Genomic DNA, 16,384 nt, shown 5'->3' with positions numbered 1-16,384 from the left:
ATATCCAAATTGGGCCCAAAGTGTCAATATTTTTTGCGGCCACCATTAGGCCCCTTTCACACTGGGGCGGTGGGGGCATCGGCGGTACAACAGCGCTATTGTTAGCGCTGCTGTACCGTCGTTCTTGCAGCGGTATTCGGCCGATAGCGGTGCAGTTTTAACCCCCGCTGGCGGCCGAAAAAGGGTTAAAATCCCTCGTACAGTGCGGCTATAGCCGCAGTATTGCCGCGCTGTCCCACTGATTTCAATGGGCAGGAACGGTTTAGGAGCGGTGAATACACCACTCCTAAGAAGCGGTTTGCAGGACTTTTTTCACCGTCCTGCCAGCGCACCGCTTCAGTGTGAAAGCCCTCGGACTTTCACACTGAACAAACAGCGGAGGCTGTTTAGGGGCGGTTTGCAGGCGGTATTTTTAGCGCAATACCGCCTGCAAACCGCCTCAGTGTGAAAGGGGCCTTATTTTCCAGCACTGCCTTAAAGAGGGAGTCCACCTAAACCGCCTAAAAAAAAAAAAAAAAAAAAAAAAAAAATATATATTAAAAGCCAGCAGCTACAAATACTGCAGCTGCTGACTTTTTAATAAATGGCTAGGGCTGGGAGATTCTCTTAAAAAAAAAACTCGATTCACTATTCGAATCGAGTTTTTTTTTTTTTTTGGAAACCGCGCCGGTCCCGAGGCGCTGCGGGCATGAGCTTTTAGGCGAGGCCGCGGCTTCGGCCTAGTCCGCGACATCCGGCCTAGCGGACTAGGCCGAAGCCGCGGCCTCACCTAAAAACTCCTTGCCTGCAGCTCTTCAGGCCCGGCGCGGTGTCGGCGCCGGTCCGGAGGCGCTGCGGGCATGAGTTTTTAGGCGAGGCCGCGGCTTCGGCCTAGTCCGCGGCGTCCGGCCGTAGCCGCGGACTAGGCCGAAGCCGTGGCCTCGTCTAAAAACTCATGCCCGCAGCGCCTCGGGACCGGCGCGGTTTCCAAAAAAAAAAAAAAAAAAAAAAAAAAAAAAAAAAAAAACAACTCGATTCGAATCGTGAATCGAGTTTTTTTTAAGAGAATCGAAGATTTTTTTTTTTAAGAAAATCTCCCAGCCCTAGCCATTTATTAAAAGTCAGCAGCTGCAGTATTTGTAGCTGCTGGCTTTTAATATTTTTTTTTTTTTTTTTTTTTTTTTTTTTAGGCGGTTTAGGTGGACTCCCTCTTTAAGGCAGTGCTGGAAAATAAGGCCCCTTTCACACTGAGGCGGTTTGCAGGCGGTAATCGATTTGCTTAAATTTTGAATCGATTTGACCTCTCAACTCGATTCAAGATTTAAATTGATTTTTTTCCCAGCCCTATAAATGGCCACTTACCTGTCCCAGGGTCCAGCGATGTCGGCAGCCGACGCCAAGAACCCGCTCGGTTCTCGGCAGCTGCCGCCGCCATCCTAGGTGAGGGAATCAGGAAGTTAAGCGTTGCGGTCACTTCCCGGTTCCCTACTGCGCATGCGCGAGTCGCGCTGCACATCGTAACTAGTCCCCGCTATCTCCTGGGACCTGTGTGTTTCCCAGCAGACAGCGCGGAGGGACAGGAAGAGGCATAGACTCCCATGGGAGTCTATGCCGGAAGTGGGTGCAAATACCTGTCTTAGACAGGTATCTGCACCCCCCTCCCCCCTGAAAGGTGCCAAATGTGACACCGGAGGGGGGGAGGGTTCCGAAAAGCGGAAGTTCCATTTTTGTGTGGAACTCCGCTTTAACCCTCTTGGGCATGGAGTTCACCAGAGCTTCACAGTAGGGCTGAAACAACTAATCGATTAAGCGACAACTAATCGATTATGAAAATAGCTGTCAACTATTTTCATAATCGATTAATCGGCCAGCCGATTAGTTGGCCTGCATACAGAATGCAATATCTGTTTACACATCAGGAAAAACGGTGCAGCACACATACCGTCCATACATGTCAGTAAGTGCCTGAGAACTTGTGAATGTGTGAGGAGCAATGCCTCATGGAACATGTAGTCCTGGGCAGGAAGTGAGTGGGTGTAAAGGCAGAAGTTTTTTACCTTGTTATAGGGGCCTCTATACTATAATTTGTAGCTCGCTATTGGGGCACTCTGAAGGCAGGGAGGAGCCAGAAGCATCGGTGAGGAACTCCAGAAGAGAAGAATCTGGGCTGCTCTGTGCAAAACCATTACACAGAGCAGGTAAGTATAACATGTTTGTTGTTTTAAAAAAAAAAAAATACTTTAAAAAGACTGTGCAGGGAAGATCAGCATCTGAACCCAGAGAAGGTGAAGGCTGATAGACTGGAGGTAATAGAAGGCATTACAATTACATTTAAAGTAAACTTTTACATGGAGGCAAGCCACATTACGTGGGAGCAGGGCATATTACATGCAGGCAGGGCACATTGGAACAGGGCACATTACAAGGAGGCAGGGAACATTACAGGGGGCAGGGATCATTACATGTGCCCCGGTGTGAAAGGGGTCCAAATAAAAAATGTGATCTCCTAGTCTGATATTTACCAGATTCAAACTCCAATAGTATATACAGTATATCTCTTCTGTCTGTTAATCTCAGAGTAGATTAGAGAATTTTCTCCCTAAACATTTAGTTGGTTATTTATGTTTACCACTGCATAGAGATTTTTAAGCATACGTTTTTTTTAAATTTACATATAAAATTATACACCACACTTTTTTTTTTAAGGTTATTATCCGTTTAATCGATTAATCGAAACAATAATCGGCCAACTAATAGATTATGAAAATAATCATTAGTTGCAGCCCTACTTCACAGGTTGCCTCTGGAGTGCTCTTCCACTCCTCCATGACGACATCATGGAGCTGGTGGATGTTAGAGACCTTGCGCTCCTCTACCCTCCGTTTGAGGATGTCCCACAGATGTTTAAAAGGGTTTAGATATGGAGACATGCTTGGCCAGTCGATCACCTTTACCCTCAGCTTTAGCAAGGCAGTGGTAGTTTTGGAGGTGTGTTGGGGGTCGTTATGTTGGAATACTGCCCTGGGGCTCAGTATCTAAAGGGAGGGGATCATGCTCTGCTTCAGTATGTCACAGTACATGTTGGCATTCATGGTTCCCTCAATGAACTGTAGCTCCCCAGTGCTGGCAGCACTCATGCAGCCCCAGACCACGACACTCCCACCACCATACTTGAATGTAGGAAAGACACACACGTCTTTGTACTCCTCACCTGGTTGCCGCGACACATGCTTGACACCATCTGAACCAAATAAGTTTATCTTGGTCTCATCAGACCACAGGACATGGTTCCAGTAATTCATGTCCTTAGTCTGCTTGCCTTCAGCAAACTGTTTGCGGGATTTCTTGTGCATCATCTTTAGAAGAGGCTTCCTTCTGGGACAACAGCCATACACAGATTCATTTTATGCAGTGTGCGGCATATGGTCTCAACACTGACAGACTGACCCCTCCCCCCTCACCCCACCCCTTCAACCTCTGCAGCAATGCTGACAGCACTCATACATTGATATCCCAAAGACAACCTCTGGATAGGACGCTTAGCAAGTGCGCTCAACTACTTTAGTCGATCATGGTGAGGCTTGTTCTGAGTGGAACCTGTCCTGTTAAACCGCTGTATGGTCTTGGCCACCGTGCTGAAGCTCAGTTTTAGGTTCTTGGTAATCTTCTTTATAGCCTAGGCCATTTTTATGTAGAGCATAAACTCGGGACCCGATGCGCGTGCCGGCAGCCGCGATGTCCGCCGGGCACCCGCGATTGCCTGTTAACTAGGGGTGCAACGGATCGTCCATGATCCGTACGGATCAACCTCTGCGGATCGGGACACACGCGATCCGCGGAGCGCTCTGTGGCCTCGGCCATAGGAAAGGCCGCGGCTTCGACCTAGCTCCGGAGCGGCGGCCATCTTGGTACACCCGGCGGTCGGAGCGATCACTTGTAACAAACCGGCGTCATGTCATGACGCCGGTTTCTCTCTCCCCCCTGACAATACTCTGCAATGCCCTGACAATACCCTGCCAATATATTATTACAGTGGGGGAGATTGTGGATATTACAGTGGGAGAGATTTTTTTTTGTTGATCCGAAAATGATCCGAACCGTGACTCCTGATCCGAGGAACGATCCGAACCGTGAGTTTTTTGATCCGTTGCACCCCTACTGTTAACCGAGCACGAAACACACAGATCCACGTCCTGACAGAGGAGAGGAGACCGATCATGTGATCCTAGTACAGAGGAACACTGATTGGTCTCCTCCCCCTGTAGTTAGAATCACTCCCTAGGACACACAGTTAACCCTTTGATCACCCCCTAGTGTTAACCCTTCCCTGCCAGTGACATTTATACAGTGATCAATGCATTTTTATAGCATGGATCACTGTATAAATGCCAATGGTCCCAAAATGGTGTCAAAAGTGTCCGATGTATCCACCGCAATATCGCAGTCACGATAAAAATCGTAGATCATCGCCATTACTAGTAAAAAAAAAAATTAATAATAAAAATGCCATAAAACTATCCCGTATTTTGTAGACGCTATAACTTTTGCGCAAACCAATAAATATACTCTTATTGCAATTTTTTTTTACTAAAAATATGTAGAAGAATACATTTCGGCCTAAACTGAGGAAGTTTTTTTTTTTTTTAAATTTGTGATATTTATTATAGCAAAAAGTAAAAAATATTGTATTTTTTTTTTCAAACTTATCGCTCTTCTTTTGTTTATAGCGCAAAAAATAAAAACCGCAGAGGGGATCAAATACCACCAAAAGAAAGCTCTATTTGTGGGGAAAAAAATATAATTGGGTACAGCGTCACATGACCGCGCAATTGTCATTTAAAATGCGACAGCGCTGAAAACTGAAAATTGGCTTGGGCAGGAAGGGGGTGAAAATGCCCTGTATTGAAATGGTTAAAAGTAGTATGTTTTTTTTTTCTTCCCCCTGAATCATACTTACCTAGGTGCATCTTTCCCCCACTGCCTCTGCATGGAGAACCGAATGATCGAACATCGCCGATGGCTCGGTTTTCACAGTTCCTCGAGCAGAGAGCTGCTGACTGTCAATCAGCAGCTCTCCGCTGCCCCCCTTCCTCCACCCCACCGCTGCGCTCACTGGAGCGCTGAGCTGTGGAGGGGCAGAGAGCGGCCGTTTCAGGCTCTCAGCGGCTGGCTGAGAGGCCCGAAACTGGTATCAGTCCAGGCACCTGGCGGATCCAGACTTTGTCGGGATGACGCGGTGCCTGGACGGATTCCTGTGACGTCAGTCCGCTCTCTGCTGAAAACGGGTCACAGGAGTGCAAAATGAATTGCACTCCTGTGACCCATAGGAGAAGCCCAGCCAAAAACGTGCTCAGGCTGGACTTCTCCTTTAAGACTTAACACTAGCCAGATTAAACAGAGCCGTTTACACTGTCGGCCTTTAATGTATTCATTGCAATGTGCTAAAACGCATGTGCCTAACATCCCAGTAATAAAGATAGTGTCTGCTCCCAGCCCTTTAGTACGATGCATTCTGAAATATACAACACGTCTGTTCTCTTCTGGCCTTTAGTGAGTTGGGAGACCCACAAACTCCAATAGCTGCGCATCACAACACAGAACAAGCCTTGGCCACAGACACTAAAAAGTTTTGCTCAATGGCTTTATTAAAAAAACGCACTGAATAAAGCATAAAATACGTGTCAGTGCTGCACACTGACGCATGACAGCGCATCTACTTAACGCTACAGAAACACACACGCATGGATATAAATGAGCCGGAAACTGTAATAGCAGCTGATCACAGACGAGTTGGTACACACCGCCATCACCTTTCACACCGCGTTCACATAATAGAACGTTATCGGGCGTTCACATTACGTTCATATAATAGAACTCTATTGGACGCTCGCATTGCGTTCATATAATAGAACGCTATTGGACGCTCGCATTGCGTTCATATAATAGAACGCTATTGGACGCTCGCATTGCGTTCATATAATAGAACGCTATTGGACGCTCGCATTGCGTTCATATAATAGAACGCTATTGGACGCTCGCGTTGCGTTCATATAATAGAACGCTATTGGACGCTCGCATTGCGTTCATATAATAGAACGCTATTGGACGCTCGCGTTGCGTTCATATAATAGAACGCTATTGGACGCTCGCATTGCGTTCATATAATAGAACGCTATTGGACGCTCGCATTGCGTTCATATAATAGAATGCTATTGGACGCTCGCATTGCGTTCATATAATAGAACGCTATTGGACGCTCGCATTGCGTTCATATAATAGAACGCTATTGGACGCTCGCATTGCGTTCATATAATAGAACGCTATTGGACGCTCGCATTGCGTTCATATAATAGAACGCTATTGGACGCTCGCATTGCGTTCATATAATAGAACGCTATTGGACGCTCGCATTGCGTTCATATAATAGAACGCTATTGGACGCTCGCATTGCGTTCATATAATAGAGCGCTATTGGACGCTCGCATTGCGTTCATATAATAGAGTGTTATTGGAGGCTCGCATTTCGTTCATATAATAGAGCACTATTGGAGGCTCGCATTGCGTTCATATAATTATTATTATTATTATTTCAGGTACTTATATAGCGCCGTCAATTTACGCAGCGCTTTACATATACATTGTACATTCACATCAGTGCCTACCCTCAAGGAGCTTACAATCTAAGGTCCTTAACTCACATTCATACATACTAGGGACAATTTAGACAGGATCCAATTAACCTACTAGCATGTCTTTGGAGTGTGGGAGGAAACCATAGAGCACTATTGGAGGCTCGCATTGCGTTCATATAATAGAACTCTATTGGACGCTCGCATTTCGTTCATATAATAGAGCACTATTGGACGCTCGCATTTCGTTCATATAATAGAGCGTTATTGGACGCTCGCATTGCGTTCATATAAAAGAGCGTTATTGGAGGCTCGCATTGCGTTCATATAATAGAGCGTTATTGGACGCTCGCATTGCGTTCATATAATAGAGCGTTATTGGACGCTCGCATTGCGTTCATATAATAGAGCGTTATTGGAGGCTCGCATTGCGTTCATATAATAGAGCGTTATTGGAGGCTCGCATTGCGTTCATATAATAGAGCGTTATTGGACGCTCGCATTGCGTTCATATAATAGAGCGTTATTGGACGCTCGCATTGCGTTCATATAATAGAGCGTTATTGGACGCTCGCATTGCGTTCATATAATAGAACGCTATTGGACAATCAGTTATGGGAATAAATGTGAATAAGAAGTGATCAGTCTGATCTGAGGATTTATCATCCCAGGAAATAATAGATGATGATATCTCCCCCAGCTCTCTCTGTATTCTCAGGTATGGCCTCCACACTCCTCTATTAGGGGCCGTCCTGGGGCCTCAACCGACACAACAAACCGTCCACATTTCAGCCTCTAATCTCCCAGACTAGCCTGTTTTCATTACTCCGGCTAGGGGTCTCCATTAGAGGAAGCCCGGCTCAGCCGGCGTGTGTCCAGAGCGCCCGGGAATGCTGGGACTTGTAGTTCCCCCGGCCGGCGGCAGCCTGGCCTCCCTCCGGCCTGCACAATGGAGGCTCCCCCCTGCCCGCCACACACAGCTCATTGTACACACACCATTCACCGGACTCCCTCCTCTCCCCGCACTCTGCCGCCAATACTCACCGCCCACCCGGTACATATTGGCCGCCATCTTGGCCTCTCCCGCGCACAATAACTCGGGGCGCCGAGTGTGTTTCCGGTGCCCGTCAGGGTGAGAAGAAAAGGGGAGACTTCCGGCAAAGAAAAAAAAAAAAAAAAAAAAAAAGAAGGGGGAGAATTTCCGGAAGAACAGAAGGGTTAAAGAACTACTTCCGGCGGCAAGGACGCGGGAGGCCGGAAGTGGTCGGAATGTTATCAATGTGTTTGAGGAGGGGGAGGCCGGTGTTCTGTTGAATAATGCCGACACCGGTGCTGAGGGGTGTCTGCTGGAAGATACCGCACCGAATCACTGACTGACTCTTCTAAGTAGAAAGAAAGTGAAACATTGAAAACATGTGAGCAGGAGGGCTCCTTATTGCACAAAAAACACACCTGCCTGGCTGCCATCTTTTTTAGGCCCCATTTACACCTAAAAAAGGTGGAGAGGGAACGTGTGTTTCCACTCTTGGTTTTTTAGGTATGTCTGTCACTCTCGTTGATGTGTGTCGAGCCTAGTGATGGAACATTTTCGAATTTTTGAAGCCATGAGAAAAAAAAAAGGGTTTTCCCAAGTTTATTTTTCTGGGAAAATTAATTTTATTGTAAAAATTCAGTGTGGGATAGTTTTACTAAGTGGAAGTAATTTTGTTACTCTGGGAAGGTGAAATGCGGTGTATAGAAAAGTATTCTGCATGAAATACAGCTTAACTTCAGCCTCGGAAGGATTTACCCCCTTTATGAACAGGCCTTTTTTTGCGATATGGCATTGCGTTGCTTTAACTGACAATTGCGCGGTCGTGCGACGTTGCACCCAAACAAAATTGATGTCCTTTTTTCCCCACAAATCACCTCTGCTTTTTTTCTGGGGGGGGGTTTGCGCTATAAACACAAAAAAGAGCGACAATTTTGAAAAAAGCAATATTTTTTACTTTTTGCCATAAATATCCCCCCAAAAAATATTAAAAAATGTGAAAATTGCTCTGGTCCATAAGGGGTAAACGGGTGTAAGAGCCAAAGTGGTTAGAAAGCACACAGAATGCATGCTTTTTTTTTTTTTTTTTCCGCACATAAATATACCAAGCCGCACCACAAATGCATGTAAGCACACATGTGGAACTGCACACTAAATACTGGGTTTGTGGTGTAAGTTGTCCCTTAGAATGAACACTAAACGGCGCATACACATTTTAGAGTCCATTCACCTTCCCGAGCCACGCATTGCGCCAACTGCGGCACATTGCAATGTTTGCTTTTTTCAAAACTGAACTTTATTGAATTTTTATGACTGAGCATTTAATAGAGGTCTTTTCACTGTGGCAGGGTTGCAATGTAGTGGTTCATGTTGCAACTTGCTGTACTGAAAGAAAATACTGCTAGCGGTGCTTTTTTTCAGAGCACACTATAGCAGTCTGAACTGACACCATAGGAAGTAAGGTATATTGTCTTGTCTGTGTGTTGGGGCTGTACTGCAAATAGCTGCCAGTGCATACTCACCATAGCCATTGGGGCTCATTCACATGGGTGTCCAAAACACCACAGCATAGTTTTGTACACACTCAAATGCAGCACTATAGGAATGAATAGGGTCATTCACACTGCTGCGTCTACAAACAAAAGATGTGGGCTGCATTTAGCAGCATACAAAGTAGGAAATAGCTGAATCCGAGGCTCTGCATACAGGGGTTGGACAAAAATATGGAAACACTACATAATTTGCATGTGTGAAAGTGACAACATGTTTCGCGTGGAAAGCACCCTCCCCATATTGAGGGCAAGCGGCCTGGTATGGTTCAGGAGGGGGGGTGGGCTACTCGCTCATCCCCTCCTCTTTTGTTGCCTGCCGGACTGCATACTCAGATAAAGGTCTGGTATGGATTTTGGGGGGATTTAATTCTGTCATAGGGTTCTCCTTAACCACTTCAATACACTGTATTATATACTCTGCACTGCATTATATATGCTGCACTATTTACTCTGCACTGCATTATATACACTACACTGACTGCACTATATATTCTGCACTGCATTATATACGCTACACTGACTGCACTATATACTCTGCACTGCGTTATATACACTACACTGACTGCACTATATATTCTGCCATGCGTTATATACACTACACTGACTGCACTATATACTCTGTACTGCCTTATATACACTACACCGACTGCACTATATATTCTGCACTGCGTTATATACACTACACTGACGGTACTGTATACTCTGCACTGAATTATATACACTACACTGACTGCACTATATACTCTGCACTGTGTTATATACACTACACTGACTGCACTATATACTCTGTACTGTATTATATATACTACACTGACTGCACTATATACTCTGCACTGTGTTATATATTCTACACTGATTCCACTAACTAACCTGCCTAATCTCTCTTCATTCATAACACTATACACAGCCGCCATGTAAGCAGCCTTATATAGTGTGGGGCGTGGACTTAGCCCCTGCTTCTGGCCAATCATGGCTCTCACAGCACATTGCACTGTGATTGGCCAAAGTATACAGGTCAGATGCATGCTTTAGCCAATCAGCAGCCTTCAATGCACTGTGATCTCGCAGTGCATTATGGGGCGCATCGCCGAGGCCAAACTTCCTGAGAGCGCCCCATATGTTTGTTTTTTCTATGAACAAATGAGCACCCGATGTTCGAGTCGAACTTACAATCGACTTGAACGTCGGGCCCATCCCTAATTATGACCTGGAATAAGAAAATAACTGTTGCAAAAGTGACTGCAGAGCTCATTCTCAGTCTTCAAAATCCTGTGTTCACAAAATCTGCAATTGCCAAACTACTAGTGACAAATAATAATGCTCGGAAGGCCCGTAGACGTGGTGTATCTGGATTTTGCAAAAGCATTTGACACAGTCCCCATAAACGTTTACTGTACAAAATAAGGTCCGTTGGCATGGACCATAGGGTGAGTACATGGATTGAAAACTGGCTACAAGGGTGAGTTCAGAGGGTGGTAATAAATGGGGAGTACTCGGAATGGTCAGGGGTGGGTAGTGGAGTTCCCCAGGGTTCTGTGCTGGGACCAATCCCAACTACATGGCAAATGAGGTTCAATGTAGAAAAATGTAAAATAATGCATTTGGGTGGCAAAAATATGAATGCAATCTATACACTGGGGAGAGAACCTCTGGGGGAATCTAGGATGGAAAAGGACCTGGGGGTCCCAGTAGATGATAGGCTCAGCAATGGCATGCAATGCCAAGCTGCTGTTAACAAAGCAAACAGAATTTTGGCATGCATTAAAAAGGGGATAACGCCAGAGATAAAACGATAATTCTCCCACTCTACAAGACTTTGGTCCGGCCGCACCTAGAGTATGCTGTCCAGTTCTGGGCACCAGTCCTCAAGAAGGATGTACTGGAAATGGAGCGAGTACAAAGAAGGGCAACAAAGCTAATAAAGGGTCTGGAGGATCTTAGTTATGAGGAAAGGTTGCAAGCACTGAACTTATTCTCTCTGGAGAAGAGACGCTTGAGAGGGGATATGATTTCAATATACAAATACCGTATTGGTGACCCTACAATAGAAATAAAACTTTTTTGCAGAAGAGAGTTTAACAAGACACGTGGCCACTCATTAAAATTAGAAGAAAAGAGGTTTAACCTTAAACTACGTAGAGGGTTCTTTACTGTAAGAGCGGCAAGGATGTGGAATTCCCTTCCACAGGCGGTGGTCTCAGCGGGGAGCATCGATAGCTTCAAGAAACTATTAGATAAGCACCTGATTGACCGCAACATACAGGGATATACAATGTAATACTGACACATAATCACACACATAGGTTGAACTTGATGGACTTGTGTCTTTTTTCAACCTCACCTACTATGTAACTATGCTCAGAAGAGGAGAGAGTGCAACACCCATAAATCGTGGACTATTGATCAATGGACGACTGTAATATGGTCCAATGAATCAAGCTTTACACTGTTCCCAACCACCGGATGCGTTTACAGTACATCCGGAAAGTATTCACATCGCTTCACTTTTTCCACACTTTGTTATGTTACAGCCTTATTCCAAGGTGGATTAAAGGGTAGCTCTGCTTTCATGGGGAAAAAAATAGCAAATAACAGAAAATAATAATATAGCATATACAATTGCGACAAAAGTCATATTGCAATTGAATGTTAGTAAAAATCACCTTTCCTTTTCAATCTGCAGTTCTGTAATTTTTTGTAAAGTGCAATGCAATATGGCTACCTGGAGGTGTTCTGTACATAAAATGTGTACAGGTGCCTCCAGAAACATAATTTCCTGCTTGTGTGATTGGCTCACTGATTTTCCCCGAAGTCTTCACTAAAGCCCCGTACACACGATCCGAAAATTGGACGACAGATCGTCCGTTTTTTTTTGCATGCTAGTCGCATATCGAAAATGGAGAGGTTACTAAAGTGACGAAAATTCTCGTACGACAGAATAAAAAATCAGAAGTGATGTCAGTGATGTGTTGTAGTTTGTATTTCTACAGACGACAACTGTACTGATTAAATGAAAATCGTACGATATGATATCGTACGAGAAAAAAATTTGTGTTTGTCCAATCTAATAATTATGGATGAACTGTCGTGATCGGCTCTCGAAAGCTCTGTACTAACAATCTGATTATCGTACGATCGCTTCAAAAGCGATATTTCTCATTTGTTCATTGACAGACACAGCCTTCTTATTCAGAACCATAGGGTTATATCGTCTCTATTAGGAGTAGGACTAGGCAGAACAAAAAAACAAAACACTTGGCCACGCCCATGGGCCGTCCTCAGACAGTATATAACCCCCTCCCTGCTCTAGGCATTCTGTTTTTTTTTGCCTAGTCAGGAGTAAGGACCTGGTTCCCTGCTGGGATCTCTTGTCCTGGGAATTTTTGTTTTTTGATTTGTCATTTTCTCTTTTTCCTGGATTTTTTTCCCGGTGAGATCTACAATCAACTGCCGGGCTGGGCGATGGACTGGATACTTAGATCCAGAGGGTCACCCCAGTTTGGCCAGCGAGCGCGTGCAGACCTCAGCTACGCGCTAGGTCGGCCGCAACATAGCCCCACTGGACAGGGGCTGGTCCTGCGAGTTAAACGTCTCGCAAGGTCGCATACGACCGGGTCTCGGCCTGTGTCGCAGGGTTCCTCATGGCCGACAGCCCCCCACTTCGGTGGCGAGGAGGATCTGTCTGGGAGCATTACCCGCGCACTTCGCTGGAGCGGTAAGTAGGGGGCCCCGCCTCTCCTTTCCTGGAGGGGTGGGGGGCGCAGGTACTCCCTGGGGTGGTCGGTCCCTCCGGGGTTCTCCTCCCCTCCCCCCCCCTTTCCTTCCCGGGTGAGGCCCAGGCTTCTGGCCTAGGGGCTTTGTGGACACACTGCCCCCCCTTCCACCCTTGTTTTGCTACTGGGGGGTATCCCATGGGCCCACCTGCTTTATTTTGAGGCCCAGGAGGTGAGTGACCGGACATCTGCATTCGGGTGACTGGGCACTGGGGGGGTGGCCCCAGAGTGGGCGGCGGAGGCTGCCATCGTCTGTTTGGGACGAAGGCCGTGCCGCTCCCGTAATTTAGGCCGCGGCTTGCAGCAAACGGATCAGTCCGGTCCCCCCGCTCGCGGCAGATGGCCGAATATTTAGGCCGCTTTTTTTGCGGCCTACCAGGCCGCTTTTTCTTTTGCGGCCTGCCAGGCTGCCTTTTTTTATGCAGCCTACCAGGCCATGGTTTTTTTGCAGCCTGCTGGGTCATGGCTTCTGTGGCCTGCTGAGCCTGGTGGCCGCCTACTGTGAAGGGCCTTGGTCTGTGGCCCCTCTAAGGGGCCTTGGTCGGTGCCCCTGTGGGGGGGCCTTGGTCGGTGCCCCCTGTGAGGGGCCCGGGTCAGTGTCCCTGTGGGGGGCCACGGTCTGTGGCACTGGGGGGGGGGCGCGGTGTGTGCCCCCTGTGAGGGGCCACGGTCTGTCTCCCCTGTGAGGGGCCCCGGGTCTGTCCCCCCTGTGAGGGGCCCCGGGTCTGAAGAGGGGCTGTGCTCCCTGTGCGGGGCCTCGGTCGAGGGGTGCTGGTTTTCGCACTTATTGCATCTGTGCGGGAACTTTTAGATCCCTTCAAGATGGGGGATGCAGCGAGCGGTTGCTGCGGCAGAGGGCAGGTATCCCTTTGGATAAGCGGTTTTGCACGGCGAAGGCGTTCCCTTTTCCCTCTTATTCTGAATTGTCCATGAGGACTGGGAGTGTCCATTGTGTTTTTTGTGTTTCCAAGAACACTTGCTGTAAGGTACCCCTTTGGGGAGTCCCTCCTTAAGTAGTGGATTGTTCCACCAGTGGTGGATCCCCCTGTCTCTAGGCTGCTCAAGGCAACCATGGTTCCAATAGAGGAATCTCTGGCTTCTAAAGGTCAAGCTGACAAACCTGGAGGGGGAGCAGAATCCCCCTGTCTTTGCTGCATTGGCGGACCTGTTGGTCCAGGTGCTGCAGTTGTCCGCTATGTTGCTTGGCCACAGTTACCCTGGTTGCTGAGCTCTCTGTTTCCTCAGTGGTGCTGAGACATGTATTTTGGGGGGTGACCCTGAATGGCATCATGTCGCGTTTTGATCTTGTCCGGTTACAAGATAGTTTTCCACCTTCGTTCCTCCAAAGAGTTTTTTTGCTTCCAAGGGCGTTTGTCGTCTGGCTGTTCTCTGCGGGGGGCTGTGCAAGCCCCGTTGCTGTAGAGTGTGATGGTCCCGGTTCCTGCACTGAGAACGGTTTCAGGGGTTTTATTCAAACCTGTTCACGGACTACAGGATGGAGGGCATGGTACATCTAATTCTGGACCTCAAGGCCTTGGCCTGCTGTGTGGGGGTACAGTAGTTCAGGATAGAGTCCGTCTGCACAGCGGTGGCACTCCATCATGGGGACTTTCTGACTTCTATCGACTTCACGAATGCTACTTACGCATTCTGTCATGTGCCCGACTCCAGCACTTCCTTCATTTTTTGCTGTGGGTGCGGAGCATTATGAACGTGTAGTGTTGCCCCTTTGGGTCTGGCCATCGCTCCTCGGGTGTTCACGGGGTGTTGGCCACCGATCTGGCGTGGTTACTTTGGTGGAGGTTTGCGATCCTGGGCTGCCTGAACGATCTTCTTTTCCAACTCATTGACTATTCCGAGGAGCAACGTAATTCTTATACAAACCTTGACTGATTTCAGTGGAGTCTATACTATCGGAAGTCTGCTTGGCCCTGCCAGATTGTTGGATTATCTGAGCCTGACCCGGGCTTCAGCTCTGGCCAGCGTGTTCTTCTCCCGGACAATACTCTGGAAGTTGCAGACTGCATTTTTTCATTTACTGTCCGGCAGGTGGGCTCCTCTGCGGATCTGCATGTTTGTGTTGGGTCCGATGGTATCTATTTTTTTGAGGCAATTCCATTTGCACAGTTCCATACAAGCTCCCTTCGGGTAGATACTGGCATAATGGGACAAATACCCAAGGTTTCTGGACTATCGGATTCGGCTGAGTCAGGAAACCAGAGTCTCCCTAGTCTGATGGCTTCGCTCTCAAGTTCTTTGGTTCTTCGGTGGGGTAAATCCTTTCTCCCCTTGTATTGAACAGGGTGACCACCAATGCCTGTCTGTCCAGGTGGGGAGAGGTCCTGGGACTGAGCTCTGCTCAGGGTCATCAGAGGTTAGTGGAATCTGGACTACCAAGGAAGATCCTCGAACTTCATGCGAACAGACTAGTTCTGGATCATGGAGAGATTGACTTCGGGGGCTCCCGGTACGGATCCAGTCAGACAAGGCAACGGCGGTGGCTTATGTCTTTCACCAGGGCAGGCCAAAATAGACTGTTGGTGGCCCTGGCTGTTGCCATTATCCTCCTTTGGGCTGAGCGTCTTGTTCCGGCCCTTTCTGGTGTACACTTTCCAGGAGTAGAATACTGTAAAACGGATACCTCAGTTGGTTAGGGTTGGACCATGGGGTAGGCCCTTCACAGGGCTGTGTTTCATCGTATTTGGCTCCTCTGGGGGCACGCCTGAGGTAGATCTGTTTTGCGTCCTGGCTCAACAGGACGGTACCAAGGTTTTTGGCAAGGTCACGGGATCTTCTGGCGGTTCTAGTGACCCACGTTTGCTCTATGCCTTTCCTTCTCTTCAGCCTCTGCAGTGGCTTTTTGGCAGGATCATGGGTGCCGGGATTCCGGTCATTCTTTTGGCTCCAGATGGGTCCCGGTGATCTGGGTACGCCGACCAGGTGCGCCCGGTCGCCAACGTTCCTTGGCGACTGCCTCTCAGGAAGGACCTACTGTCCCAAGGTCTGTTCTTCCATCCTGCTTTAGAGTCGCTGGTTATTAATGGCCTGGCTGTGATGGGCCAGGTGCTGCAGTTTCCAACACTGCGGATGGGGAGAAGAGAAGGAAGGGGCCTCGAGTACCATCATGGCCCAGGTGTCAGCCTGGGTGGTCTTCTTCAGCGTCTCCTGGTCTCGCACTTCCTAGTGCGTACCTTTTATCCAGGGGTTAGACGTCTGTTTCCACCAGTGCGGTTTCTTCTACCGCCGTGGGATCTGATCTTGGTGATATTGGTTCTCCAGAAGCCTCTCTATCTCTCTCTCAGAATATTCGGGAGATTCCACTACATACTCTGTCTCGGAAGGTGGCCTCTTGGTGGCTATCACCTCCACTCACAGGGTGTCAAAAAGGGTTGTGTTATCTTGTCGTTCACCTTACCCAGG

The 16,384-nt window shown here is 47.6% G+C and overlaps 1 protein-coding gene across 1 annotated transcript in view; it reads right to left on the bottom strand.

Moving 5' to 3' along the window:
• Positions 1–7,808, bottom strand: part of MTA2 (metastasis associated 1 family member 2) — a 45,749-nt gene extending 37,941 nt beyond the window's left edge. The window contains exon 1 of the mRNA XM_073605307.1: positions 7,653–7,808. Within this exon, the coding sequence (XP_073461408.1) occupies positions 7,653–7,680 (28 nt within the window). The 5' untranslated portion in view covers positions 7,681–7,808. The remainder of the gene's footprint in view (positions 1–7,652) is intronic.
• Positions 7,809–16,384: the final 8,576 nt, after the last annotated feature.

Source organism: Aquarana catesbeiana, linkage group LG11 (assembly GCF_042186555.1).
Source record: "Aquarana catesbeiana isolate 2022-GZ linkage group LG11, ASM4218655v1, whole genome shotgun sequence".
NCBI classification, from domain to species: domain Eukaryota; kingdom Metazoa; phylum Chordata; class Amphibia; order Anura; family Ranidae; genus Aquarana; species Aquarana catesbeiana.
Note: the sequence above shows the minus strand (reverse complement) of the source record. Positions and strands in the feature narration are given on the sequence as shown.